The sequence below is a fragment of the Xylocopa sonorina genome, chromosome 4 (assembly GCF_050948175.1).
Source record: "Xylocopa sonorina isolate GNS202 chromosome 4, iyXylSono1_principal, whole genome shotgun sequence".
NCBI lineage: Eukaryota > Metazoa > Arthropoda > Insecta > Hymenoptera > Apidae > Xylocopa > Xylocopa sonorina.
Window position 1 is genome coordinate 12,989,016 of NC_135196.1, and position 27,840 is coordinate 13,016,855.

At 38.0% G+C, this 27,840-nt stretch overlaps 4 protein-coding genes across 7 annotated transcripts; 2 read left to right on the plus strand and 2 right to left on the minus strand.

Annotated features, from left to right (window-relative positions):
- Positions 1-619: 619 nt before the first annotated feature.
- On the minus strand, positions 620-8,412 carry Znt77c (Zinc transporter 77C). 4 transcript variants are annotated; one of them, XM_076894122.1, is made up of 8 exons: positions 8,340-8,412; positions 3,289-3,481; positions 2,454-2,576; positions 2,050-2,348; positions 1,647-1,882; positions 1,401-1,579; positions 1,231-1,317; positions 620-1,159 (listed from the first exon to the last, which is right to left on the minus strand). In XM_076894122.1, the coding sequence occupies exons 1-8, from the start codon at positions 8,381-8,383 to the stop codon at positions 746-748; spliced, it is 1,575 nt and encodes a 524-aa protein (XP_076750237.1). In that variant the 5' UTR covers positions 8,384-8,412; the 3' UTR covers positions 620-745. The 4 variants fall into 4 exon arrangements, with proteins under 4 accessions (XP_076750237.1, XP_076750240.1, XP_076750239.1 ...); XM_076894125.1 differs by lacking the exon at positions 8,340-8,412 and adding an exon at positions 6,601-6,691; XM_076894124.1 differs by lacking the exon at positions 8,340-8,412 and adding an exon at positions 4,330-4,460.
- A 1,989-nt stretch (positions 8,413-10,401) lies between these two features.
- Positions 10,402-12,478, plus strand: LOC143422720 (TNF receptor-associated factor 6). Its single transcript, XM_076893595.1, has 5 exons — positions 10,402-10,758; positions 10,923-11,053; positions 11,132-11,441; positions 11,521-11,669; positions 11,747-12,478. Exons 1-5 carry the CDS (start codon positions 10,702-10,704, stop codon positions 12,342-12,344), a joined length of 1,245 nt encoding a protein of 414 aa, XP_076749710.1. The 5' UTR covers positions 10,402-10,701; the 3' UTR covers positions 12,345-12,478.
- A 625-nt stretch (positions 12,479-13,103) lies between these two features.
- Positions 13,104-15,133, minus strand: Ostgamma (oligosaccharide transferase gamma subunit). The gene is made up of 8 exons (XM_076893603.1): positions 14,905-15,133; positions 14,547-14,725; positions 14,341-14,458; positions 14,122-14,262; positions 13,902-14,042; positions 13,677-13,827; positions 13,429-13,594; positions 13,104-13,215 (listed from the first exon to the last, which is right to left on the minus strand). Exons 1-8 carry the CDS (start codon positions 14,983-14,985, stop codon positions 13,200-13,202), a joined length of 993 nt encoding a protein of 330 aa, XP_076749718.1. The 5' UTR covers positions 14,986-15,133; the 3' UTR covers positions 13,104-13,199.
- A 463-nt stretch (positions 15,134-15,596) lies between these two features.
- Positions 15,597-22,544, plus strand: LOC143423101 (uncharacterized). The gene is made up of 15 exons (XM_076894177.1): positions 15,597-15,909; positions 16,790-16,959; positions 17,065-17,349; positions 17,431-17,655; positions 17,752-18,228; positions 18,303-18,485; positions 18,601-18,816; positions 19,070-19,264; positions 19,326-19,459; positions 19,527-19,899; positions 19,983-20,204; positions 20,316-20,384; positions 20,769-20,860; positions 20,940-21,093; positions 21,625-22,544. The coding sequence occupies exons 1-15, from the start codon at positions 15,864-15,866 to the stop codon at positions 21,808-21,810; spliced, it is 3,027 nt and encodes a 1,008-aa protein (XP_076750292.1). The 5' UTR covers positions 15,597-15,863; the 3' UTR covers positions 21,811-22,544.
- The last annotated feature ends 5,296 nt before the right edge of the window (positions 22,545-27,840 follow it).

Here is a 27,840-nt window from a genome sequence, read left to right on the forward strand (position 1 = left end):
TCGTAAATTCATTCGGTTAATTGAAATTTTCAACAATAACAACCATACGAGTGATTTGGATAGAAGAATATAATGTTCTATGCACTTATTACTCTTTCACTCTGTTACTTAAAATTCGATACCTTCGAAATGGTTAACTTTAGATCATTTATGTTCGTAAGGACTTTTGTTTCCCTCATTAAGTTCTATCAGTCTGTAGAGTTTGTACCTACGCTTACACAATCCGCAAGCGCTCCGTCTATTAATTGTACATATGTAAACGTAAAAACATTTGTATCGGTGTAAAAATAGTACTTGTCTTGCATGGAACCTTGTTGTGAATACGAGACTAACCATTATACCTAATGCTTTCGTTAAATGTACATCATATTATTACATTGGACAATTGGCCAGACTATATAAATTATATACAAGTTACTAGGACGTTTAACATCATCTTACAGTCTTTTAGTTCATATTAAACGAACAATGTGTACATTATTAGGCTACCTTTGTACGAAAATACGTACAAGTCATTAATTATACGTAACAACATGGTAACGTTAATAGACTTGAAGCCAAAAGTGAATAATTAATTTAGAAACGATCATTATCGAAGTTAAATCGCAGCTTCGCTACTCGAAGTTCTAATTTCTGTCCAGTTTAAATTCTTTTCGAGATTTACAGAAACTTCCATTAACGACGCCGGATGTGGTAAATGTATTAAAAGTCAATTTTCTATATACTGTCCGTTGGAGAGGTAACGTTACGATACAATCTCTGCATGTGGGTCATCGCAACTCGTGGAAGACGAAGCACGGTTTCTATCGTTTACATCCACATTTATCGCGTAGGAACTACTATCTGCCGCGTTATCTTTGTTACTTCGTGTTTGTTTGTCCGTCGACTGGCCCGAGCTTCCGGCCGACGGATTTTCGATCGACTGGCCCGATTTCGATCTCTCCGTATCGTGGAAAGTGAACTTCTTCAGATCGATCGCTAACGAAGGGATGATCTCCTTCTTCTCGAACTTCTTATTTATAGAATGAGCGGGTTTCTTCGTCGACAGGTCCGAAGAGGAGTCCTCGATGAATTTCTCTTTCGAGCAACACTGAGAGGAACTGCAATGTTCACCGTGGCAGCGGATCAGGCAGCCGGGTTTCTCCATGTTTGGTTTCATCTGGTAGATTTGAACAAATGTTACCGTGTTTCATAGTTTCGAATGAAATTCGTAATGGACTTTTTGCATACTTTGTAAAACTCTGGTTGTATCGTGACTTGGGTTATCCCCATCTCTACGAAGAAAGCCGTGACTTGGTCCGTGATGCTGGCGTAAACCTGTACAGCAAAGTGTTTGCCAATTAGCTGTATATTAATAAACCTCTACACAAGGCATTCACTCAAAAGAGCAACGAACGTACCATTGGGTCCAGGAATATAATGTGAACCGTAGATATTATCTTTTGTCCCGTTAATTGCCATACGTGCAAGTCGTGGACGTTGACGATACCCGGGAAAGCCTCTAGTAACTCTCTCTTAAGGGAATCGATGTTTATATGATTCGGAATGGTTTGAAGTAGTATCAAACCAGATTCCTTCACTGAAAAAAGACTGAAAGGTAAATACCACAGAAAGGAAAGATGTAAAATATAGCTTCTCATACTCACTGTACGAATAACTAAGCGCGAACAGCGAAATGGCGGATATGATAGCGAAAACAGGATCGATGTATTTAGCTACGTTTGAGTCGGTGAAATATACCAGGATGGATACTAAAATCACGAAAACGCAGCCCAAAGCGTCACGACACGTTTCCCGTAAGTGGCTCTTTGGTATACCCAGTGGACTTCGTCTGGTTTGCGGAGATAATTGCTGTTCACCTTCCTTCACTTCCTGCGAACTCCTACAAACAGATAACGCGTGCATTATTAGTCTCGGACGTTTCCTATATTTTGAAAAGTTTAAAATAAACAGGAAAATATTTGGTTCTGCCAACTCTCTTAGACGATCGATTTTTCAATCCACCTCCCCTTAACCCTTGAATATACATTTTTGTTAAACTATACCTACCTTCGCAATATCACGTCTCCGTTCATGGTGACATGTAAAACGATACCCTGATTGAACGTGTACCCTCCAATCAGAATGTAGCAGAACGCGTTCAGTAGGATACCGGAAGCGCCAATTGTTAGTACAGGCATCGGATGATGCATTTCATCCAAATGATCTATGTGCACCAGAGTCTGCACTGCTTCCACCAGCAAAGAGAAACAGAAAGACGCAAGGAAAACACAGCAAACGAGCATGGTGACGATATCTATCCTTGCCCATCCGAAGGTATTTTTCATCCGCCTGTCCGATCGTGATTGCTAGCAGGAAGGAATTATGTATCACGAAAAGCTAACAGAGTATTGAATAGTAATTTGTAGAATTTCCCTCTGGTTACTTGTAAGGGTAAATTTTGTTATATTTACTTTGGTCTTCGTAGGAAAAGACGTGGAGGAGCCGCGTTCGTCGCCATTTATGCAGATCACTGAATTTTGCAAGGAACTAGCGCTAGTACTACTGTAGCCGGTACCACTTTGTCGATGACTATACTACAAAAATAGATATGTTAATAATTTCAAATAAATGTTGATTCATTGTCAATGCAATTCACTATGCTGCAAACGCTTGCAACCAGAGCTCACGATAAAACTAATTGAAACATTGGATAATAATGTGCTTGGTATTTTTTTCTAAACATTGCTTTACTTCGTGAACGAGTTATTCTTGATTCGTAATTATAATCTATAGAATCATTAAATTGAAAGTGTACCGTGCGCGATGTATTGGTTTAAATTGGATAACAGGATAATGTCCATCACGAAGACGATTCGTGCGACTCACTTGTCGGCTCCGCATTATCCACAACAGAATAACAGTAATGAATTCCGTACGGTGGAAAGTTGCCATCGAGGTTTCACACTTTATCTTAAAGGTATTTAAAACTGATATAATTACGAAGTAACAATTGCATTCTACTACTTTTTACACCGTATTATATAACTATACACTCGCGAGATTCCGATAAAGTAAAACGGTCTCCTTGAAATCGATTAAACTCGCGAGATCCTTCGGTCTGTTTCATATTTTCTCGTAGATATCGCGATAACGCCCCTCTGATCTATCGATCCAAACCTATCGGGACGCGCGAACCGCGACGAATTCGAATCTCACGCGATTTTATAAAATGAGGCGAAAATTGTTCGGAAATGTAAGAAGAATGCGGCGTGAAAAGGCGCGAAGATGTGTTACAGTGAAAGTTACCTTGATCGACGCGATGCAGCCGGCGAGTGCGATGATATTGCACAGCATGTGATAGGCATTCAGCAGTAATGTCAACGAGTGAGTCACATGACTGGCGACCATCTCGACGACGAAGAAAGCGGTGGTAAAGAACAGGACCAGGTACAACTGGACCGGTTGCAGTCTTCTGAACCATTCTTTCACAGCCATGACCCTGCACAGCAAAGGCACACACGCATACATACACGGTGAACGTTCCTATTTTGCCCTAGACACTGCGTCTCGCGTTAACCGACGACTACATTGGCCCCATCATCGTGGAGATCGACTACCGTTGCTCCATCGCGTCTCTTCCCTCTCGTTGCTCCGTGGAGGTGACATTTAAAAAAAATAATTAACTTTCTACTCTTTATTGGATAGCTGGTAAGTTCCAGTTACTTTATCGTAACTAATTTATGAATAAATTATAAACACGTCGTCATTTTCAATACGTAAATAAAATAAAAATATACTGCGTATTATTATATCGACCGTATGATTAATTTCTTATACACTTTATAGATCGTTATTAAATGTCCAAGGAAACGGAGTCGTTCACAAAATACGTAACAACAAGGGAATGATATTCGCGACGAATTCAAACGGCCCTAGTAGACGCCTGTTAAGTGAAACGAACGTTGCAAACGAAACGTATTGACGTAACAGGTTGGTATCAGAGGATGTTATCCATAGTTGCGATAGTACCGCGCTACGAACAATAACGTGAACGTTGCTCGAAAGGTTTCTCATAAACTTGCGAAGCGGAAATCACGAACGTTTAATAACAAAGCGCGCTTCGGTTAACTCTTTTCAGAACTGCGTTCGCACGAGAATATATCACTCGTCGAAGTCGTACGAATTTACCCTTCGTTCCTATCGAACAATAGAATCGACAAAATTGATCGTTCTTCAAAAAACCGCCGCGACACAACTGGTACCACAAAATTCACAGAACCAAGAGTTCCCGGAGAACATCGAATTCGTGAAAAATCATAAACTCTCGGAACCAAAACGAATACAGACGCTGTTCACTCGATCGGACGTCCCATCGTCGGCGACCCTTTCAACGTCCACGGTAACGTCGCGCGATCTTGATCGCTCGCGCAAAGTGACAGAACTGTTCGTCCATCGCGAACGACGGACGGTGTTAACGTGACTCGATTGGAACGAGAAAAACACGGTACGTTTATCATTTAACCACGTGGTCGCGCGGTCGCGGATGACTCAAAGGGGTTAAGCTTCGCGGCGAGGGCGCTACGCGGTACCAAAACCACTGGCGAACGATTTACCGTCGTTGCTGGCTTCGATCGGGTCCGTTCCCCGCTTCTGTCCCCACGAACCGAACGGCTTGTTATGTCTCTGACGCGCTATATCCGTTGTACACGCTCCACCGCGATAACGGCCGGTCGAATGGAAAGAGCCACTGTGTTCCTGTTTCGACGAGGCCTATCGTTTTTATTTCCTCGCCAGCGGGAAGACTGGCCGATGTCAACGAGGCGAATGCCTTCAGTGCCGCTATGGCGTCGCTTAACTATTCAATCGGTCGAACCAGCATTGTCCCTCTTGGGGGGCATGCCTTCCGTGATCCAAGTCGACGCGAAAAAGAGACCAACGAATGAACTTCCTTTCCATTGGAAACGTCGGGACTGGTTTCCAAGTTGCACGCTTAAGGCCACCGCGTTATTTATTGTAGCTTGTTTCTCACCCCTATTAGCATTGGGACTGGGCCATCTCTCCATTGGGTCTTAGTGGAAATGAATCACTTAACGTTAGTCACTGAGCTTTGTAACGTAAGTAAATGGTGAGTAATTTGTGCCGTTCGAGTCGAGACCGCCATCGATTCTTCGTATGTTCCCTTTGTGAAGGGGTGAGTTATTTGTACGACTGAAACTAGTCTTTTCGGACAGTGATCTGTGGTGTTATTATATTTATGGCGTTGTTCGAAAATGTGTTTTTTAATCCCTGGGTTTCGATTCGAAGAATTGTTTTGTTCGCCGTCTCCCAGGATACCTGCATGGTGACTGAACGAGTTTAGATGGCGAGGAGCGGAGAGTTTTCTTCCTTTTTCGTTTATTCGAACGGTTACTTTTAGCTTCTTCGGATAATCTATTGTAGCCTTCGAGCATCTTTATGGCTTGGTGAATTTACGTTACAAGTATCGAATGTGAATGAATTCGCCGTTAATTTTAACAACTTTATTATTTATAATATTATATCAGTCCGCGATTACTCAGGCTTATACATATTAGGTGTCTTAATTTCAAGAGGAATTAGCTATTGTCATCGGTATGAAGGAGATTATATGCACACTTATCGATTGGTTTATCTAAGAAAATGTTTTAAACTTCCAAAAGTACATATTTACAAAGGTAGTCAAAAGTATTCTATCAGCATGAACACGTATAATTTATCAAGTAAACGTCAGTGTGTGCGTTACTTTGAAAATCCTATTGTATTCAAACTGACGCATCGTGGCAGATCGTTCGACAGTAAGAAACATTGCGTTTCTTGCAAATGATTTCGCGTAAACGTATGTAATCCCATGTTACAAAAATTTCAAACATCCCATTGAAGAGATACATTAAAAAATTCGTAAAAGTCTTGCTAAATCTTCCACTCCTGGATGATACGGTATCGTACTGACGTACTTAACTGACGATGTTTTTTTATTTTCAATAAACATCGATCCGAAGCACAGATAAAGTTATTAAAAAATTCACTCGCACGGCGATAAGAGACGTGAAATTTTTACCCGTGTTTTGTACGAATGGCACGTTCGAGGGGCAATATTTGGATCACGGTTTGACGAAAGTTATTCTTTCCAAGTTGCAGAGTGCACCGAAGTTAATAATCGAAGCGTACGAAACTCTGGGATCGATTCCTCGAGGAATCGAAAGAACACGATCAAATTCATCAGACTCGTCGAGTACCAGCGAGTACGCGGGTTGCTCGTCGAACGTGCCCTCCGTCGTATTATTCACGCGAAAGATACGCGTTACGTGGAAGACGCGCGCAAAATTCTGTAACACGGCTCAGAATTTGTGCAACGCTGAGAGCTGCACACACGCACTCGAGGATACGTGTGCTAGATGCGACGGTCGTCAGAGAGTTAGTTGCGAATATCCGGTCGCGATAATAGCTTTGGAACTTTGAATTGTCCGCCCGCCCGATCATTATTGTCGTCTTAACGCGGAGTTAAAGCGCGAACCCGCTCGAATTCGTTGCCAGCCAGCTTTTGATCGCATCGAGCCGCGGACGGGACTGACCAGAGAATATTATACAAAAATCAATTACCCCGAAGTTAACCGCTTTATACCAATTACGCTTACAGCCTCTTATCCTACAGTACGTATGCATCCACTGACTATCGCAACAATGATTTTCGATGGTCTTTCTTCGCACTACATTTATCCTAAGTATAGTCGCTCCTTTAAATAGATCCATTATCTGTTTATATGTTGCATACATATAGAAACTCTAGATAACATGTACACGTACATCAGACAAATTAGTGATCTGATATCAACTCGAATCGTCTAGAAAAAATATATTTTACAATCTCCGTGATGTGCTCGTCTACACGATAACATTTTGCACGGGGAGTGTTCACTAACCTTGCGTTGGCTGCAATGAAAAAAATGGTTTTCCCGGGTTGTTATTCGCGGCCACGAGCCGATGCGACAAGACACGGATCCTCGCAGCTGTTGAACGAAACAGGCGCGTCTTATCCGACAGCGGGCGAACGTCTGCCTTTAAGCTGGCCAGGCTGTATCTTCGTCAATTGTGATTATCGTAAAAGTAGGCAGCACCCGATAACCCAAGATTATCGCGCGTTCATTATCGGACAATCAACAGCGTGCAAACATCTAGAACCGCGACGTCTTCCTGGCTGACGGACGGTCCGTAATCAATCGAGGTCCTCATTGTTGAAAATCGAAAATCGAACGGCGAGCAAGCGCGACGATTTCATTGCCTGCTCCCGGTTTAATCATCGCTAACGGACGCGATGTTTAACGGCAACGGCATTGGATTTCCTGTCGTGGGGTAGATACCAGAACATTGTTCTGTATCGCACCGTTCTGTTTGTGCAACCGATTAGTCTGTAATTGACGTGAACCACACGGAATCATGCATATGCAAAAACGGAGCCGTTCGATCGAAGATTGCAAAAAAGAAAAAAAAGAAAAACTGGCACTCGGAGTGGCGAGAGGACTTATTTTAATTGCCACGAACTGCGACGCGACGCTGAGTGAAACTGAGATAATTGCAAGTAACCATTTATTTTGCTGTTTCTTGCCAGATGAGTGAAAGGTGGTGATTTTTATCTTACGAGGAACGCGCGGTCGGCTGTTATTGCCGGAATGAGAAAATAAGAGGATGAACGAATTATTTACGGAAGAAACTCGTTGTATAAGTTTCGCCAACTTTCCTGGAGACCATTCGTCGCTTCTATAATTCCGTGGCTCTTGTCGTTTGTGATATCATTATATACGAGCGATCGAGCGCTACCTCGTTTCGCGTATTATTAAATTTAATAGCAATGACAGACTTTGTATAAAACTTTTTAACTTCTGTTCAGGACATTTCTCTGGCTAAATTCGACGGAGATACCGCGTTGGTTCGGTGGACCATGGCGGGCCGCGATGGTGCAAAAAGATCGTCATGTCACGAACAAATAATCTTATATAACGAATCGTTGAATCGCAATAGATGGAAAGTATGAACGGGTAAAATCTATGTCACGTGCATCGTAACGAAAGCCGTAGAAATTCCTCCGCAATTTTTACTCGTCCCGTAAAAATAATCCCGAAGAATTCACGTTTTCACCTTCTACCTTTGAAACAACTTTCATACACTCGACGAAAGAAATGTTTTCTGTTTCAAAAAATGTCCACACCCTATCCGTGCATCGTGCATTCTTGGATTTATCCGTCTTTATTCGCAATTGCATTTCGCATTCGGACCAGCGAGGTTAATGAAAGTTAAAGCTAGATGATCAGCGAAAGATTCGAAAAAATAATAATTTCTCTTACCCCATATCGTTCCCAACGCACAACTTCGTACAAACCAGCGGCATTTCGGTTCAATTTTAAGATCGTCTACGCGATCGTCTTACGAGCTCTCTTGACTTCCTCTTGTTTCATTACCATCGATATTGATCTGCAGCACAAGGTGCACAATGCTGTATCACGATTGACGCATGCATCATGTATATAACGTACTTTCCATTTCACGGTTACTCCAATCGTTAGCGCCGAGGAGAAAACGGAACTGTGTACTCATTTGCATGATTTCATTGATAACTTGAAGCTGTACAGACAACTTGATAAACAACGAACGGTTTTCAATGCTGATACATGTTTAGGGGGGGAAGCAATGTGCAGTAGTATATGATGATAATTGATTTTTTCAATCAGTTTCATTGATATAAGAATTGATTCACACGTGCGACATCGTATACTTATTAGTTAACATCTATTATTTGCAGCAAATAGTGTGGTAATTTGCGGATGTAGTTATTGCGATAAAGATCTTATCAAGCGCAAGAGTAATAAACGTGATTCGAATTAATTCTACCGATAACGCTGAAATGCGATTTGAAAACTAGGAATGTCCATTAAATATTAGTCGTATCGCACGGTGTACCACAACTAATGTTACGTTTAGTAGGAACATGTACAATTTTTAATATATCAAAGTTCTCGACTAGTTGAACCTTCTTAAATGTATATAACAGCAGAAAAATTTCAGAAAAGACTTTGCTTTCGTAATTAAAAAAGATCTGAAATCCACATAGTTGGAACGCGCGAAGTAAATGCGATACTCACGACTCCGGTTTATCGGGACGTATCAAGTCATCACCATGTCGACGAGCGTGCCATTCAAAACGATTCGTCCACCACTACGACTCGGGGAAGAGGTCCGCGCGACTGACCGCGATCAATTTCGTAGTAAATATCGGCAAATTTACGTGATCGTGACCGTCTGGCACTTGCATAATGTCGTTGCCGCGGCTGTACGTCGCTCACGAACTCTAGCATCAGTTCGAGCCTGGATCATTCTGGAAAATGGGGAGAGAGAGAGAGAGAGAGAGAATTCAGGCCCACCACTCCATGGCTGTTTTTACCTAACGGTTTAATGCGTTTCGTTCGTACTAATCATTCCAATTTCCTACCGGCACCTGTTACGTCGAGCGTACATCAGGAAGAATCGGTGGCCAAGCCCACTGTAAATATTTTTTATTCCAGTTCTCTTATCGATATTTTCTCATCTTCGCAGAGAACACCTTTCACTGGTAACATCTCCGCAATTTCGATTATCGTTCATCTTAAATCTGAAATCAGTATACCTGAGAACGTTCAAATAAAGACTGATACATCCACGTTGGATAGCAGAGTTAATCGTTCGGAATATTCTATAAATACGTACCCTCGGTTCGATTTAAATCAGTCCTAAAATTTCTGCATGTGATTTCTTTTATTCACGAATGGCCACATCGATCCGCGTACAATGTGTTTTGTTGTGTTAATTCAAATTTCCAACTAAAAATACGTATTTTAAATTCGAATAATTCGCACGCATGCGCTGCCCACTCTTTTTTTTATTACTTGTGGCGCCATCTCTGTGGAAAGTGCTCAAACTGGTCGCACATAATTATCGACAGCGAAGTGAACTACCGAGTGACAGGTGGTGCCATCTCTTACAACAGAGTTGAAACTAATGCCCGACTAGTTTCAGCGCTTCTCGCAGAGATGTCGCCGCTAGTTATTCAGTAGTCACTTCGCTGTCGGAAATCGTGCGCGACCAGTTTGAGCACTTTGTGGAGAGACGGCGCCACAGGTTATTAAAAATACAACTTTACAGTAATGTTTCATAGTCGTAACCTTCATAGAAAAACAATATGTTACAGAAAAAGTATGATAAATAAGAACTCTTCGATTGCTATTTAGGTTGATCACTGACCAGCAATGAATTATTATAAAGATATTAGAATGATTGAAGTAAGTTTATACTAAAGAATTTGTGCATACAATTATAGTGCAAAAAATATAGTTGGATAAGGCGTGTTAAAAGTCCACAGAAATTAAATATTTTTACATGATAGTCGTATGTAAATATCTTTATACTTATATTACAGCTTTGAATGGCAATGTGTGTAAATAAAAATTACTGCGCAAAGCAATCAGTTCTATGTAAACTTTATTTATAATTATAGCAAGTTGTATTGCTGTTACTACTGTAAAATTGCTGCTATTAACGTGCTCACGCGATAATGTGATTTCTTTTCATTTCACATTTTATTCTGATAGAATTGTAATTACCTATATATGGATGTCGTAATCAAACAGCTGAATTCCATACCTGTATATAAATCGTATCAAAGTCTTTCAGATAATGGACAAACCAGGCAGCCTTAAAAATTGTGCAAAAGTTGCAGAAGAGAATATTCTTGTATGTATGCATACTTTTATGTTTGTAAAGTTTATCATATTTTTTTTATAAAAGATGTTATTGTATTGCATTTACAATGTTGTTCACAAAGCTTTGCTTTACATTTTCGTGTTAACGCATTTGATATTTTTCATTTACGCTGGTAACATGACTGTTACGCGCAGTGTGGTGATGGTATGAATGAATACCTCGAGCCTAGATTCGAGTGCCCTATTTGTTTAACTTGGTTACGCGATCCAGTTTTAACATCTTGTGGTCATAAATTCTGCTCGCAATGTATATACACTTGGCTTCAGTAAGTTGTACTTTATTACGTAATATTAACAAATATATAGTGTACAATTTGATTGTAAGTTAAGTTTTAATTTTGCAGAAAGGAAGGTGCTTCTTGTCCACTTGATAGTAAACCGCTAAAATCTAAAAGTGATTTATTCAGAGACCTGTATACAAGCAGGGAAATATCACAGCAACGCACACAGTGCCCCTACCAACAACTTGGCTGTGACGTTAATCTATCCCCAGTTGATATGGAAAAGCATGTAAAAGAATGTACATATAAAAGAAGTCTTCCAGATTCAGAAAATGTGTATTGCCTCTTCAGAAATATTGGTTGCACAGAAACCTTTAGAAATGAGGAAGATTTGCATGTACATTTAGAAAGGAACTTAAATATTCATCTGACTGTTAGTTTACTTTTTTTTAGTGGAGTTGTGTTTGTATTCATAATATAAAAAAACTTGATTTCTCTCATATATTTTGTAGTTTCTTCTGAAAACATTACCGCAGCTATCTGTCTCGCAAAATAACACCAATGCAGCAGCTGTAGAGTCCAAATTGTGGGATCCTCCACCAAAAACTGGAACTTCTTTAGAAAAAAATGAACTATCCCCGGAACGGCAACAATTAATAAAGTACGTTTCATTATTCGCATCTTTAAAAAAGAAAAGTGAATTCTATTGTAATTAAATTGTCTATTCTTTTTGTTTAGGAATTTGTTTGAAAGGATAGTAGTACTGGAGCAACAGATCAGAGAACTATCTATTACTGTATCAAACCAAAAGACTCAACTAACAACTTTACAAACATCTCTGCGATTTAATCAGGACGAAATATTTTTACGAAGTTGTAATGGGGTTTACATTTGGCGATTACACTCTTTTCGTGAGAAACTTGAGACCATGATGAACGATCCTTTGAAAATGTTTTATAGTCCTGGTTTTTATACTAGTCCTAATGGTTATAAGATTTGTGTTCGAGTTAATGTGTCTTCTAAAAATCCCGAGTTCTTATCGTTACTGTTACACATAATGAAATCTGAAAATGATGATGGCCTCGATTGGCCATTCAATGGAACAATGTATTTTATTTTGGTACATCCCCATGATTCGGATAAAGATATACGGGAATTAACTTCGTCGAGACCAGATCTCGAAGCATTTAGAAAGCCAATGTATGAGCTGAACAAACGTAGCTTCGGTTACACAGAATTCGTGCGTATACAAGATTTACCTAATTTTTTACAAAATGATTGTTTAATTTTTAGGATAGAAGTTCGTGCTTACGATATGTTTAAAACACCGATATAACTTAACGATAATTATTATCTCTTCATCTAACAATTAATAGAACGCTCAAAACTTCACAAGCAACCAGTTTGGTTGTACACCTTTACACAGTTTATAGCTTTAATTGCCAGATTGTACTTAAACATCGATTGATATTCTACTATTCTTCACTATACGAGTTAACTTAATCAAAAGAAGTGTTTATTACATTTTTACACAAAGTACAATTTTTAATTTAATTCACATTTTATTTAACCACTATATGTATTAATACGTTCGTGACCGACAATTATTCTTATAATCAATTGTTGTTTAAAATTAAAAGATATTAGAAAAGACAGTGTTTCTAAAAAATAGTTCTTGTTACATTCATTTATTTAAATATCTTTTATCTAATGCTGTTACGTTAACTATATTTAGATTACTATTTATTACTGTTAATTTTACAATGATGTAGGTTTACAAATTGCCAGCCACGAATGTGTTATGAGAACGCAATCCGTCCGATAATGTGATAGAAATTTATTGTTACTTTTACATTTTTTATACGATTATGAATATTTATATTGCAAATAAAGTTTTTGAACTTCAGATACATATAATTCTATAGTGTTATTTTAATATTTTTTAAATAAGTCTTGAAAGTAAGTTTGTTTAATAAAATGGAATTTTTTTATTATACATATATACTTTATTGTTTTATTCAATGTAATAATTATTAAATTACTGAAATTCATTTCAAATGAATGATTAAAATGCAGCTACAGCATTATAGTTAAATTTTTCTATATACTTAACTTCATTTTTATTTGTCCGAGACAAGTACAATTGTTTGCACACAATATATACAAATAAAAACTTCTCACATTTATCCATTTATTTGAACAATAAGCTGAAACAGATTAATTATTCCTCCCTGGGATACGAAATAATGCTAATTCTTAGAAAAATATAAAAAGTAGAGTATATTAATATATTTATTGAAGACTTGTATAAATCTATATTCTAGACGAATATCTTTATAAATATATTAATATACTCTGTTATGAAAATAGTATTTTCTTATTTAACAATAAAACATGAATTTAAAGAAAATCAGACATACCTGTATGGATAGCCTTGTGCTTTATTTCTAAATATTGATAACAGCAAACTGAAGAAGACTGCAACCAAACCAGCACCTATTGCAGCGAATATTCGACGTTTTTTCACGTCACCTTTACGTGATGCAGCTTCAGTCATCAAAATCATACCTAATACTACCGCTCCATCTAATTAAATTTTATTCAAGAAAATATCTGCATTGAACTGTGCAGTACTAAATTGAAATCCTCGTACTTATTGAAAGGATACTCAAAACCATGACAATGTATGTTTCCAAAATAAATTGACCTTGAGAAGAAGCATGTATATATGCTACATTTCCATTAGACGATCTATGTATGAATGGTGGTCCTCTTATATGATTCCACATTTGCCCCGATATCATTGTAAGTGTAAAGAACTATGGGGGAAAAAGAACAATTTAAAATAAACATACCATATAAACAAGTATACTTATACAATTAAAACTATTACCAATGCACAGAGGCCCCAAATTGTTTTGTTGTAAATGAAATCCAAGTTGTTACGTCTCAGGTACAAGAATCCTCCGATAAGTATCAGTAACATTATTATTGCTACCGAACCAGAATAATTTGGTGGTCTAAATACTCTAATCTATAACGTGTTATTACATTTTAAATACATTAAAGTGTTACTCATTATTTATTAGCCACAGTTAGCAATAGTTAAATACCTGAATATCGGTACGTTCGGATATCCACTTTGCAATTGCTTCTGCTCCAAATCCTACTCTTTGAATATCCATAGTGTCCGCAGGTTTAGGTTTGCCTTTCGGTGGAAAATGCATGTACACTGGCGCGGTATTCAATCGCATCTAAATATCGATCAAAATATATCGAGTATTATCTATATGTACTACAACTGTCTATAAGTATACACATGTTTTATATACCATTTGAAATACATCCGATCCTTCATCAAAATCTACAAATGCAAAGAACAATTTTTTTGTATAACCTTGTAGGTATCTAAATGAATTTGCTACTATTATAAATTCATCGTTTGCGTGCCTGGAGAAATAGAAATATGTATTAAAAATAGTTGATATCAAATATATATATAGAACGAAATGTTAAATTAAATAAAAACAAAAATTACCTGCATATTTGACACTGCCTTTGGGGCGCCATGGCAGTGAACATTACGACAACAGAATAATTTCTAGGCGTAGTTTTGACATACTCTTTAAACTTTGCGCCATTAAATTTAATTACTGGTCTTGCGAGAGCTAGTTCTGTTAACTGTTGCACACGATCCGATAATGAAGAGCCTTGAGTCTGAAAGACATCATGCTTTTATTTGTATTAAATATTAGTAAACACAAAAGGTTCATTTTTAGGTTAAATTAAAGTTCCTTTCATTGGAATTCAAATAATATGATTAAAGTAAACTAGAAAATTGATTTGACAGTTCGATGTCTTATACAAAATTCACAGTATATTAAATGAATCCTTACATTTTTCATCCTATATTGGCAACAGACATAATTTAAACTTAACATAAATCCCAAGAATATGATACATTTCTTACAATCCATCGTGAACAATATGCCAAATATTACAAGTGCTTTTCTACCGCGAGCACGTTAGAATCGGACAGATAACGTAAGTAGAAAGCTCATTGGTTTACTTGATACAACGTGGCATTTGACATAAAACTGTTTTTTTTTTCTCTCTTGAATATCTTTAAATGAAAGATTTTTTCAAACAGTCGGCAAATATTTTAAACAAATTTATTATTTACACTATTCAAAAATATCGAGTTAAATTTATTTTTATTTTATCTACAAATCGTACGAGTTTGACACGCACACCAAACACACTGTCGCATGCGTGTTTTGCTCTGCTTATACCTTACAGGACTGTATCTAAAAATGCTTAGATTTTACCAAATTCTATATCCAAAATATGACGTTATAGTCACGTATAACCTATATTTCTCTGAAATATATTAAATATTTCATACGCGAGATTTATTAGTCGTAATATTTTTTAAAACTTTTCTGCGTGCAAAGCGCATACTGAACATTTGGAATGGACTGTAACACAATCTCTTGGTACAATACTGACTTCGTACAAGTATATCTGTCGCCAGATTGGTCGGTTGCGCAATGGAGGGACGTTGATTCGTATTGTACCACGGTTCAACCCGAGTAACCGTCATTTCAAATCGGAAAAAACCGGTGGAGCATTCCGCACGAAGAAATGTTTTGATCCGTGTAAGAAGCGAAGCTCCCCTCTCATACACGAAGCAAACAGTTGAACAAGATAATTCAAGGAGAAACGTTGTGTGTGGACGATTGTGTTCCTTTTAAAAGCAAGATATTTCGTTATTTACTAAGAGTGTTGATTAGTTAAATTGTTCTTATTCCCGTTTATTCCCTGTTGTGCATTTAGATCTTAAAAGTATTTTGAAATGTCGTTCTCAAAGGCCAGGATCCAGAGATTCAACGAGTTTGGAAGTAAGTATACATATTAATTACTATCTACATTTCTGGTGTGTGTATATCTTTTATATTTGTTTACACGTATCCGTGAAAATAATAGCAGAATTCCAATGTTATCGTGATCACGGTCATTTGTTATTTTATCTGAAAATCATGCCGCGTGACCGTTATAATCTTGGATTAGTAATTTTCCTGTGTTACAGATATTCAATCAACATGTATCTCAATAAGATGTTAAATACCGTTTATGAATTATACATAAATCGAGCATGCACGAATTACGCATTAAAGCTTGAATTGGGCATTAATTTTGGTTAGCTGCGTTGGTTAATAATAATTTAATAACTAATTGTTATAAAACAATAAACGAAAGAAGTTGGCGTTGTGGAACAAAAAAATAGAATGTAGAAGGTCATTTAATTTTTAAATATTACACGAGGGAATAAGCGGGAGGGGGACTGAAAGGCGGTTTGACATAGGGTCGATTTCGAAGGGTCGGTCGGGACGTTACAGGGTACACCTGGTAATTCTATGACCCCGTAGAGACGCGTCTCTTGCATCCAGAAACAGCTGTCTCCCACTTTCGCGCCAGCTCTTCGTGCGAACCCACACCCGCCGAAACGGCAGATTTTTTTTTACCGTATCATACGTGTTACTGACCCCCCCTACATTCCATACATCTAATCTGAAAAATGACAATTTTTAAAACCATTCGTTTAATAAGATTAGTTTCGCTTCTAGTCAATTTATCGATGATTAAAACGAAATCGATTTTTCCATTCCATATATATAGTATGACTACACAGAAAATAGTAGGAATATATAATAATTTTTAAAACATGTATTAATGAATTTTCCCTCGAATTGTTATTTAACAGAAATAATATTTTTGCAGATGATGTGCCACCTCCAGGAGCTTACGATCCAAAGTTTGACAGTAAGGTGAAGGGATCTGTTATTGAAAAATCAGACAGATTTAATGAGAGCAAACATGTGGCAAATCCAGAGTGCAATTTGTCATTGTGCAGTAAGGCCACCTGCAGCGCAGTTGTCACTTTTAGAACGGTGAGGAGAATATGATTGCTTAGACAAAACTTTAAATTGATATGCTATAAATTTTGTGACGAATTAATTGAAAGTGATCTAATTTTAACAATAACGCATTTTCAGCCGCAACTACCACGGAAAAATAGCCGAGATCGAATTTCAAGACCAATCTCGAAAACAAAGCGGGCGATTATTTCTTCTAACGAGCAGAAGTTGAAATACGATTCTAATGATCAGCTCGCGGATCTTCAGATAGAATGTTGCGATAAAGATAAGACGATACAGGAGCAGGAAAAACATATCGAGAATATGAAAATGGAAGTTCGAAGATTGGAGTTGCAAGTTGACGAATTACGTAAAAAGCAAGATGAAGTGGAGGAACAACATCGAAAAGATATAGAAACAATGGTTGTAGAGCAGTTTCTGTAAAAATGAGTACAATTTTATTATCTATAAGTCGGGTATCTTACTTGTGGCTTTTCTTTACAGGCAAAATTGCAGCAAGAAGTATTAAATGGTCACGACGAAAAATATCAAGCTGAAGGAGAACTTCTTCGTTGTCAATTATTAGAAGTATCGGAGGAAAAAGAACGAGAAATTGAAGCGAGGAAAATTATGGAAGGCGATCTCAGAAACCGTATTATGGATTTTTCGAAGAGAGTAACAGCGTTAGAATCTGAATTAGCTAACAAAAAGCTCGCGAATGAGGAAAAAGTAAATATACGTTAATCAACGCTCTGAGAATTATCGATTGTAACAAGTTACACCTATTAGAAATATAATAACGTTATCTGAATTTTTGTTTTATAGGTTCAGTCTCTTGAAATACAGATTGAAGAATTAGTAAAAAAATTAGAGGAAGTAATTGCGAGTCACAAGCATGAAGTTAACTTATTGGAACAAGACAAATCTAAGCTCGATCTCTGTATTAGTAATATAACCGAGGAGCGTGAAAAATTAGAGTTAAAGTTAGAAAAACGACAGAATGTAATTCTTGAACTCCAAGCACAATTATCTGCTCTTCAGTGTGAACTAGATGAACTGAGAGCTGAATACGAAAAGCTTATTGAGGAATCTTCAAAACAAATGGACTATCTTAAAAATGAACACCGAGAAGAGATCGATAAACTGAAGATTGATTTTGCAAAAGAAAAAGCAATTCTTCAAAGTGAAAATGAATTTGAAATATCTCGTAGAATAGAAATTGAAACCAAAGCAGCAGAGGTAGAGGAAGAAAATAATTTCTTAAAAGAGGAACTACAAGATGTCCAAAGACTTTACAATGATGTAAATATTTAGAAAGTTGTAACTGTTTACATAGTAAAATAGAGAATTATCTAATTTTTCATTATGTAATGCAGGTTAAGAATCGTCTGCATCAGGCACATCAAGAATTAGACGAATCGGATAAAAAACACACTCTGATTTTAGAGAAATACAAAGAAGACTTAGCTGATATGATGAAATGTCATGACGAAGAAACATTTCAACTGAAACAAGAATTGGAGAATGCGCGTATGGATTATCTGAAAGAAATAGAAAATGTACGTAAATTGATTCATACCTAGGAATAAGAGAAGGAGAATCGGCCGATCCTATATACACTTATATATAGTGTGATAATTTTTAATCCATTATTTTAATTAATCTTTTATATAGCTGACGATTGCAAGAGATAAGGAGGTAATGGAACTAAAGGAAGCTGCGGCTAAAAGGATAGAAGAAGAAACGAAACGAATTAAACAACACGCTGATAAAATGGTAGAAAATGCTGAAGCGGTTACCAGAGAAACATTGGCGGCTTGTCGCGCTGAATGCGAAGAAAGAGTGAAAAGAGTGATCGCTGAGAGCGACGCGAAAGTAAGCGGATCACACGTGCGTAAAATGAAAAACATCACTGACTGAGTGCCTTTTGTCTAACGTTTCGATAAAAATTCTTTTTGCAGTATCAGAAAAAAACATGAAATGCAAGAAGAACTTTTATTTTAGACACACTATATTTCTTTCCTAAAATCTCTTTGAATCTTTTGTTTTCCGATTTTTGTGATGTTTGCCGAGTATTCCGTGCTCTTTTGCAAGAGCAAATCTGTATTACTGTGTACTTTTACATTTGGAATTATTACCGTAGGTGAACACTATGATTAGAGACGCGAAAGCTACTGTAGAAGAAGAGATGCGACTCACCGCGGAAAGGTATAAAGCTTGTTTAGCGCGTGTAGAAATGGAGCGAGTGGCATTAGATGAAAAACTGGCACATAAAGACGCTGAAATAACCAGACTCTCTATAACGCTAGAAGAGTTAAAGTCATCCGCAGAAACACAGGTAACTGCAACGCATAAATTAAAAACATTTTGCTTTACAATAATTGATTAAACAAATTTAGGAAAGTTTTGGTCAAAGTTTACAAATGGAATTGGATCGAGCGGAAACTGAATTGGCAGAGAAAAAAGAAGAACTAAGGGCCTTAAAAGATCAAATTCGCGCAGAGGCAGCAGAGATGGTTGCTAGAAGAAAAAGGTACTTAATCAATTTTAAATACAATGTATTAAAAAGTAATAATATAATGTGTTAAAATGTTGTTTAGATTTGAAGTAGTAATGGCTGAAAATCAAGCATCAGTAGCTGCTTTATCGAAACGTTTAGCTCAAAGCAACGCTGAAGTGGAAAGATTGCAGCATGAATTAAAACGTGGCGAAAGTTGTATTAGCGAGCACCGTGATTTATTGAGCATTATGCGTAACAATTCGCAATTGGTACATGAACAAGTGCACTCCTTAATGGAGCAATTAGATGCCAAAAAAGGATTAGTCGATCAACTCGAAGCAGAAAGTTTGAATGAAGTCGAATCATTAAAATCTATATTCGAAGCTAAAATCGATGATTTGAAACAAATAACAACTAGAGAAATTGCGAAATTGAAGACTGATTGTGAGTTAAAAAGTGCACAAAATATCGAGGTACCCTTTCTGCTGTTTAATATGGAAATTAACAAATTTTTAAATAAGAAGTAATAAATTCGTATCTAATTAAAAAATTTCAGATGAAAAATCAACTTCACGAAATGGCTAATCATCTCGCTGAAGCACAAGGTATGTTGCTTAAGTTGGAAGAGAGGAACGATGCTCAGGAACTCGAAATTTCTCGGATAGAATTGCTTAACAATAAACTTAACGATCAATTGAAAATACGTGAGGCGGCACTAGATGATGCTAACAAGTTGTTAGAAGATAAAACCATCGAACATGAAGCTGCTTTAAACACTGTATGTACAAAAATTGTTATTTTAACTATTGCTATATTGCTAATTTATTATTAGCATATTCATAATATAATAAAATACGAAGTCCTGATGATTGCATTATATTATTTCCAGGCAAATGCTGAAGTACAAGAACTTCTTGAAAAAATTAAATGTCTTGAAGAAAAACATAGTCATATGCAGGTAATCAATATTTTTAAGTAATCAATTCTTCAAACGTTCTATTACTTGACCATGTAAAAGTAAAGTTTCTGGGAAATATTAAAAAATCGGAAATAGACGAATTCATAATTTATATGTTTAACATTTGCTCGGTTAAATCTAATAGATTGTTAGTTTTGCAGTCTTAGTCAATAAGTTTGACTGACGAAGGCGATGGTAAGCGCCGTAACCGAGAATTCTATGCAAGACCATAGAATGGTAAGAACTGAGTTACCAAGTGATTTTCTTTACCTAGTATTTATCTCCTTGGGTATATGCATTGGAAACTTTACTTTTTCTCGGTCAATCATAAATAGAAATTCAAGTCTACAAGGAATTCATTGATGTATTCTTTCTGTACACAAGCAGACTGATTTAATTCAAGAAGAACGAAATAAATTGCTTAATCTTATGGAAGAATTAGAGAAAGAAAAGGCTCGTCGAGAAGCAGCTGAAGGGTAAGTTTTCTTCAAAGATACGATTTTTCCAAGCAGCCACGAAATAATAGTTGTAATAAATTTACTTTTATTTGTGCAGGGAACTGAAAAAACTTTCCGATCGTAATGAGCGTCTTTTAAAGGATTACAAAGAGATTAGCGAAAAATACGCTGAAATTGTTGGCCACCATAATCACAGGCAAAAGATTAAACACGTATCCCATTTGAAAGACAAGATCGTTCAACTCGAACAGGTGCGTCTACTTCTTTATCTTGGACATGTGATCATTTTATATTGGATGTTGTACTTTTTAACGACATTATTGTGGTACTAGTAACATTATCAATATTTGTTCTATGTCATTACTTAATGAATGTTATTACTTATTACTTAATGAAATTGTTATTTAATGTTTCGTTCATATGCATTGCATGTTAATAAGTGTCACTAATTTTGTTTCTTCTTACGGTATATTGTGGTACATTACGGTATATTGAACAAATGTTAATCAGTTATTATTAACAATATATGTGATCAACTGTTCCACTTTGCATGAAAAGTGCATTTCTTAATGTTTTGGCAGGCCAGTATTTTAGTATTTAATTTAATATTTATATTATTCTTAAATGTATGTAAATAAATATTTTTGTTCTATAAAAAATTTATTTGATTTTTTTCCATTTGTCCAATTACTAACATTGTTTCTTGTATTTTCAAGTGTTAATGCATGATAACGTTGGTTGGTTACAAAATAGATATAATAAAATGTAATATGTTTTTTTAGGACTTACAAGGAAAATTGATAACGATAGCACAGCAACAAAAAATTATTGAAAAATTAAGACCAGAAGAAAAGCGCGCACATAACAAAGGAAAAGAGAATTTGTTAGGAATTACGAAGAGTTCTCACGCGACACCTGCTTCCTCACCGTATAAAACCTTAACGCCTCTGAGAAATCGAAACGAGTGATCTTAGTTAGTATAGAAATATTGTTTATTTATAGTTATCATTAGTGGATTTTATATTAATTAATAAGAATGCTTAGACAATTAATGCTAGCATAAAATGCGCTAATGATAATTCTAGTAGATCATATCTAATTGATACAGTATGTAAAGTGAAGTATTTTGAAAAATTTGCATTACAATTATTGTAATGTATTGCAATTATGATAGTTATGCATACTTGATATAAATATGTATTTTAATAATGAAGTTCATGCTATATTTTATTAAAAGTAAGTTCTAGAAATAATTTGGGTAACGACGTTTCTTATAATAAATACTGTATTTCTATAATATTAATACACTGACCTAGCAAACTCAATATTAAATTTTACGTATCTTTTGCAATTTACGTAAAATCAGACATTCAGTTTGCTTGATACCCTTAAAAGTTTGTAATAATAATAATGATAACGATGATTAGTTGTATAGTTTATATCTTTAAGCAATATTGACTGTCTAAACATACATATATTCGGTTTAAGTTGATAAAAAAGAATCTTACAATACATATTGAAGTTTATAGACAAATACAGATGCTTCTATAATAATTATTTCTTGCTCGTAAGTATTCCTCGAACTTCTTAAAAATACCAAATGTAACATATGCACCATATAAATATTTTTTACACTTGTTCTTAATTCGGAGTTTATGTACTTGCATGATATTTCAATTAGATATGATATGATGAAGTGATTGGTATAATTTTTTTGGATTTCAAAGTTTCGCGTGATACTCGAGCAAAATTTCCTACAGCTTCACTTTATTATTAAACAATGAGAATGTTTATATCGCGATATGTGTGTATTGTACTTTAAATAGTTTTAAATGACGTTACTTCAGTCGATCGAGGAAGATTGAATGCCAAAAATAAATTCTAATAAAACTCGTTAAAATTATTAAGACGATGTCCATGTGATTAGGTATGATTATGCTCAACCATGTGCCTCTAGTTATTGTACGTTGCCGGTATTGTAGTTCGTTTCGTGACGGCTCTTGACACAAGTGTCGACTGTATCGCGTAGTTACATACCGCACTTTGAACTTACTCTAAGGTCAATAGGTACATGAATTTTAAATACCGTCATTGCCTTCCTTGCTCTAATTAGACTCTGTCTTATACGTCTATATCTTTATATCGCAACTGTTTCTATCACTAAATTTCTTTTATTACTGATTTTTTAGCTCCTTTTTCACTATTCTTGAAAACTTTCAATTGCTATTTAATATTACTTTGAATGTAATGAAACCTTAGAGTACATAAAAAATAATTTTTTTCTGCAGAGCTACGATATGTGACACAGAATTGGAAAAATGAGCATTAGAAGCAAATTCACAAGTTTGATCGGATAACTTTTAAGCCTTCTAGAGAACGGATTGCAAAATTTTCAATGGTTCATAAAAGTCGATAAGTTTTGTTTCTCTTCCCTATAATATGAACGAGTCAGTTATAAAGGAAACTGCTAAAACTTTCGTCGACAACATTAAACAAGTGATTGAAACTCACAGTCTGGGACACGTTTATAATGCTGATGAAAGTGGTTTCAATTTTGAACTGCAATCTGCTCGTTCGCCAGCGACTTGAGGCATAAAGAAGGCTGAAATGACAGTCCCATCGATTTCCGTTATGAGACATAGCTACACCTACGTTTTAATTGCATTAGAAGAACATGCATTAATCTTTCGGTCTTCAAGCTCAACAATCGTTATCTGTTGCCTCAAATATATATCTGCAGGTAACAACCAGACATTATCTAATTTCAATAAAAAAATTTGTACCAGCCAATAAAAATGACGGAAATATTTACAGTTCCCCGGAAAAGGCTACGAGAATGATTCAACAGCCACTCCCCTAACATATTTCTCCAATTCCAATCAGGAAGGAGATATGACTTGTTCCAATTGCGTGAATCACCCAATCCAGCGTAGAATGTTTAGAGATCGAAATCGTATGGAACTTACGTCCCCAACACCTCCCCTGTACCATCAGACATCGGGTAGAAAATCTTTACGACTTTTCCATCCCCATCTTCTCTGCCCCACCCTCGACTGATGTAATTATACCATCTGTCCGATCGAACTACCTATATGTGCCGAACGTGCATGGAAATCGACTCGGATTGTCCTTGGAAAAAATCGATACATATCCGTGCAAAGTGATCGTACACCACGGGTGACCCTACGTTCGCCCTTTGCTCCGCGTTTGAGTCGGTCCACGTTTCTCTGGCTGCGTTGTCCTCGAGTAGCACCCCTGGATCGAGCCAAAAGAGGGGGAGAAACGAAGCTCGAAGTAACGAATGTCTGGAGATGGCCGGAGAAAAAATGACCGGTTATTGGCCGGTGGACACTCGGCTCGACGGCAGGGACCCACCTTAAGGGTTGAAGATTGACGTCTGCCGAGCGCGTCCTGGCCAGTCAAAAAGGGTTTGAGCGTGAGAGCTTTTCACCGAGCACGGTAATTACCCCCAGCGGTCAGCGCCGGCGGGAAAGCGAGGCTCCAACCCTCATTGGTTCGGTGTACCAGGATCGTGCATTCCCTGTCGTTGCATTAAGCGGAACGGATTAACGAACACATTGAATCCCTTCGTATCGCTTGGTTACTGTTACCACCCCCTTCGGAGCGGGACCGCGTCTATTTTATTCTATCCCTAATAGTGGGCGACAGGAAGAGGGTTCCGGAATGGCTAGCATTTTAGTTGATTCGGTTGGTTCCTTTCATTTTTTTATCGCACCAGTGAGTTCCTGCCTCGAAATACTCGGTAGTCGCGCACTTTCTAACGGCATTCTCGAACTGATTAAAACCTTTTGTCCTCCACTTGTCTCTCTCCAGAAGTTTCGCCCCAAAAATCGGTCAGCCCTCCTCCGGAACCAGCGAACGTTAGAAGCATCTCAGACAGTTACACGAGCGTCGCGTTTGAAGTTTCTTTCGCCAAAGCCTCGTGTCCCAAGACCGCGTAAGAAATTCGGCGGGGGTACGCGACAGTTTCTGCAGTTGCAGCGTCTCGAGCTCGAGCCCGGCTGGTCCAACTTTGAAACGCCAAAGAGAGGACGACTTCTCGAATGTCTCTCCGTCGGTCCTTCCGTCTCTGCTCCCTCTTTCTTTCTCGCATCTGTTTATCCTCGCGCTCCGGTCGAACACCTTCGCGACGAACTCGTGAAACGCGATTAAGTTCATTGTCTCCCTAATTAACCGACGACTCGGTGGCAACTCTTGTCGGGGAATCCCTTTCCTCTGTTTACAAATATTTAATTACACGGTGATACGTGCGGGATCGCTTTCTCGCGTGTACCACGGGACGCGTTTAAAGTAAGTACGCCGGATTAGCCGGAAGTTTGCACGCACTTGATTGCGCGATGCCTGAGACTTCGACGAGAATCCAAGGGATTAGCCTCGTCGTTCCCTTTCACGACTACGCCCGCCCGATAGAATGAACCTGATGAGCATAAAAAGAGGCGGGCTCTCCCTTGTAAAGACGATATTGCGTCCGCGTCGTCTTTTAAAGCCGCCACCCTGTTACGCGATATTGTGTTACTCGTCTAGTTTATGATAAATTGTTCGACCATTGATAGCCCGCGTCGCGTTTCATGGAACATCGCGTCTAGCCAGTGGAACTTGATTAACGCGTTGGAATGCTATTTGGACCGGCGAAGTGAAGGAAAAAAAAAGACTTCTGCCATTTGACGGACGAACGAGTCGCGGACGGAAACGCGTGCAAAATTCGAGGGACAAGGGTGGCTGGTAGGAAGCGTACACGCGTGTGCACGTGCGTGCGTATCGATCGCCGCGCGATGCAATTCTCGGTGTGAATAAATTTCCCGATATTGTCCTCGGGAACATAAAAGTCTTTCTTGAAACGTACTACGCCGGCCAAATCGACTGCACGATATCCATGTTACCCGTTATTGCTTATGCGACTCCTACACGCTGTTATAGTACGGCCGTGCAGTTAGCGTACTGGCTACGGAACAACAAATCGCCCTGTTGGCCCCTATAGAAAAGGATAAGAGGGTTAAGTTACGCTAAGCGACGCTTTAAATCAGGCTAAACAAATTTCGCGTTCCCGTCTTTACGAGCCGGCGAAACGGAGGAAGAAAGAATCGATGGTACGTACGTACGTACGTATAGGCGCGTGTATGTAGGGTGCACGTACGCGTTGTACGCGAGAGCGCTGGGTGCTCGGAGGAAAGATGAAAGGAAAGACGGAAACGCGGAGGGAATTGAAATGCGTTCCGTTACTGGGAACGCGTGTTGAAAATTGAATTTTTTCGAATTACACACTTCGCACGTAGCTCGAGCGACACGTTCTTTCGCACAGCAATGGATTATAATTGAGAATCCTTATATCTTCGCGAGCTTCGAAACGGCTACGGAAATTGATGCGAAAGGGCGCCAAGTGGTACCATCGCGAAAAGTCACTTTTATTTTCGTCGCAACCGAACGCCGTGAAAGTAGTGTGTACGAGGAAGGAAGTTAGAGGGGCGTAGAAAAGTAATTTCCCCGATTGCACGGATAATCGTCCAAATTTCCCGCGATAATTCGTCTGCCCTGGTTTTCGAAACCGCTCTCGGACGCCGCGGCGGCTCGCCACTCACTTTCTTTCTGGCCTTTTTGCAGCCACCGTTCGAACTTTAATGTAATGGTTAACTCGTGCAGCGACGAGGTCAGATCCCAATCCCAGTCACGAATGAGTCACGAACCGAGAGCCGCAGTCACGAAAGCAACGATTCTCCATGCTGCTCGCGAAACCATTATATTACCGTGGCCCCCTTGCCTTTCCTCGATGTATAATACATACATTAGATCGGAACATATGAAATGCTCGTATCTCGTGGCTGAAATATATACGTTTTCGTTTCTATCCTATCTTTATTGATTGCAATACGATAGAAACGTCAAGATTTTATTTAATCAGAATGCACATCCTTTTTGGATTAAACGGCATTAATTGATGCATCAAAAAATGCGCAAGAAATGGTGGAGATCGTAACAAATGACAGGAAAATGTTTGATAACAATTTTCCCTGACCAGAACCGTTTTATCAATACAGCTTGTCCTATTTACGCAAGGCAGAACCGTATATTAAATTTGTACTGAAAAATCTTTACTTTACTTCTCTCTAATGACACGAATTGTTCTGGGACATTCTTAATTCCTAGCAACACGCCAGTGCATACCGGCCTCCTTAGTAAAAATGTCTTATCTACATTCACTGCACGCATGCATGTCCCACAAAACTATGAAATTTCATTTGTCCCGAATGTTCGGTTAAGTTCGTTAATTAAATAAGTTAGGCATTTAATTAGGATAATTGAAGTGAAGAGGAGCAGAGGAATCAACGGCGCGAGACTCAACATTCTCGTTTCCCCTATTTTCCACGAAGAAAGAAGAGCTTAGCTCGTTTACAGCGAGTTCGGTGTGAAATAGTGACGGCCGTTTCAGTTCCACCTACCCTGTTCGAGAATTAATGCGTCTAATGCATTTTGAAGCGGGCAATCTTCGCGGTTCCGTCCGTTTCGCGATTCGTTGCCAGCCGGAACGACGAAAATAAAGCTCGAACGGGAACTTCGATGTCCTCGCGGCGAAGGAAATATTAACCGATGCGACGAACGGGGTTTCAAGCATTGGGCAAAGCTTGCGGAAACGCATGGAAGATCGACGGAGGCTCTCGAAACGGGCGTGGAGAGCGAGGCGTCACCCGATTCGTGGCCCTCGTCCAAAATCTACTGTATGACCGGCGAGAGACATTAATTTGCAGCTGCATTAAAAGCATCCCCGTATTGTTGACATTTTATCGGTCCTTTTCCGTCACGCTCGCTACACATTCTTAACTGATTGCGAGCTCTAGTGGAAATTCGCTCTAGGGGAAATTTGATGGATACGCACGACTGCCCGCAGATAGGGTGGGTGCATCTAATTTTGCCTGCGATTCAAACTGTTCCGAAATCTAAGGATAATTAATATTTTTCTACTTAACGAATGTTTCAGTTTGAAA

What these genes read in the sequence shown, in the direction of transcription:
- Znt77c (XM_076894122.1), bottom strand. Translation starts at nt 8,383, where the DNA reads ATGCCGCTGGTTTGTACGAAGTTGTGCGTTGGGAACGATATGGG. An exon ending in GCTGCATCGCGTCGATCAAG is followed by an intron (nt 2,577 to 3,288) that starts GTAACTTTCACT and finishes CTATTTTTGTAG; the next exon opens with TATAGTCATCGACAAAGTGG. An exon ending in TTATATTCCTGGACCCAATG is followed by an intron (nt 1,318 to 1,400) that starts GTACGTTCGTTG and finishes TTTGCTGTACAG; the next exon opens with GTTTACGCCAGCATCACGGA.
- LOC143422720 (XM_076893595.1), top strand. Translation starts at nt 10,702, where the DNA reads ATGGACAAACCAGGCAGCCTTAAAAATTGTGCAAAAGTTGCAGAAGAG. An exon ending in TGTATATACACTTGGCTTCA is followed by an intron (nt 11,054 to 11,131) that starts GTAAGTTGTACT and finishes TTAATTTTGCAG; the next exon opens with AAAGGAAGGTGCTTCTTGTC. An exon ending in ACTTAAATATTCATCTGACT is followed by an intron (nt 11,442 to 11,520) that starts GTTAGTTTACTT and finishes TATATTTTGTAG; the next exon opens with TTTCTTCTGAAAACATTACC.
- Ostgamma (XM_076893603.1), bottom strand. Translation starts at nt 14,985, where the DNA reads ATGGATTGTAAGAAATGTATCATATTCTTGGGATTTATGTTAAGTTTA. An exon ending in AGGCAGTGTCAAATATGCAG is followed by an intron (nt 14,459 to 14,546) that starts GTAATTTTTGTT and finishes CTATTTCTCCAG; the next exon opens with GCACGCAAACGATGAATTTA. An exon ending in ATACATTGTCATGGTTTTGA is followed by an intron (nt 13,595 to 13,676) that starts GTATCCTTTCAA and finishes AAATTTAATTAG; the next exon opens with ATGGAGCGGTAGTATTAGGT.
- LOC143423101 (XM_076894177.1), top strand. Translation starts at nt 15,864, where the DNA reads ATGTCGTTCTCAAAGGCCAGGATCCAGAGATTCAACGAGTTTGGAA. An exon ending in AAAAACATAGTCATATGCAG is followed by an intron (nt 20,385 to 20,768) that starts GTAATCAATATT and finishes TCTGTACACAAG; the next exon opens with CAGACTGATTTAATTCAAGA. An exon ending in CGTCGAGAAGCAGCTGAAGG is followed by an intron (nt 20,861 to 20,939) that starts GTAAGTTTTCTT and finishes TTATTTGTGCAG; the next exon opens with GGAACTGAAAAAACTTTCCG.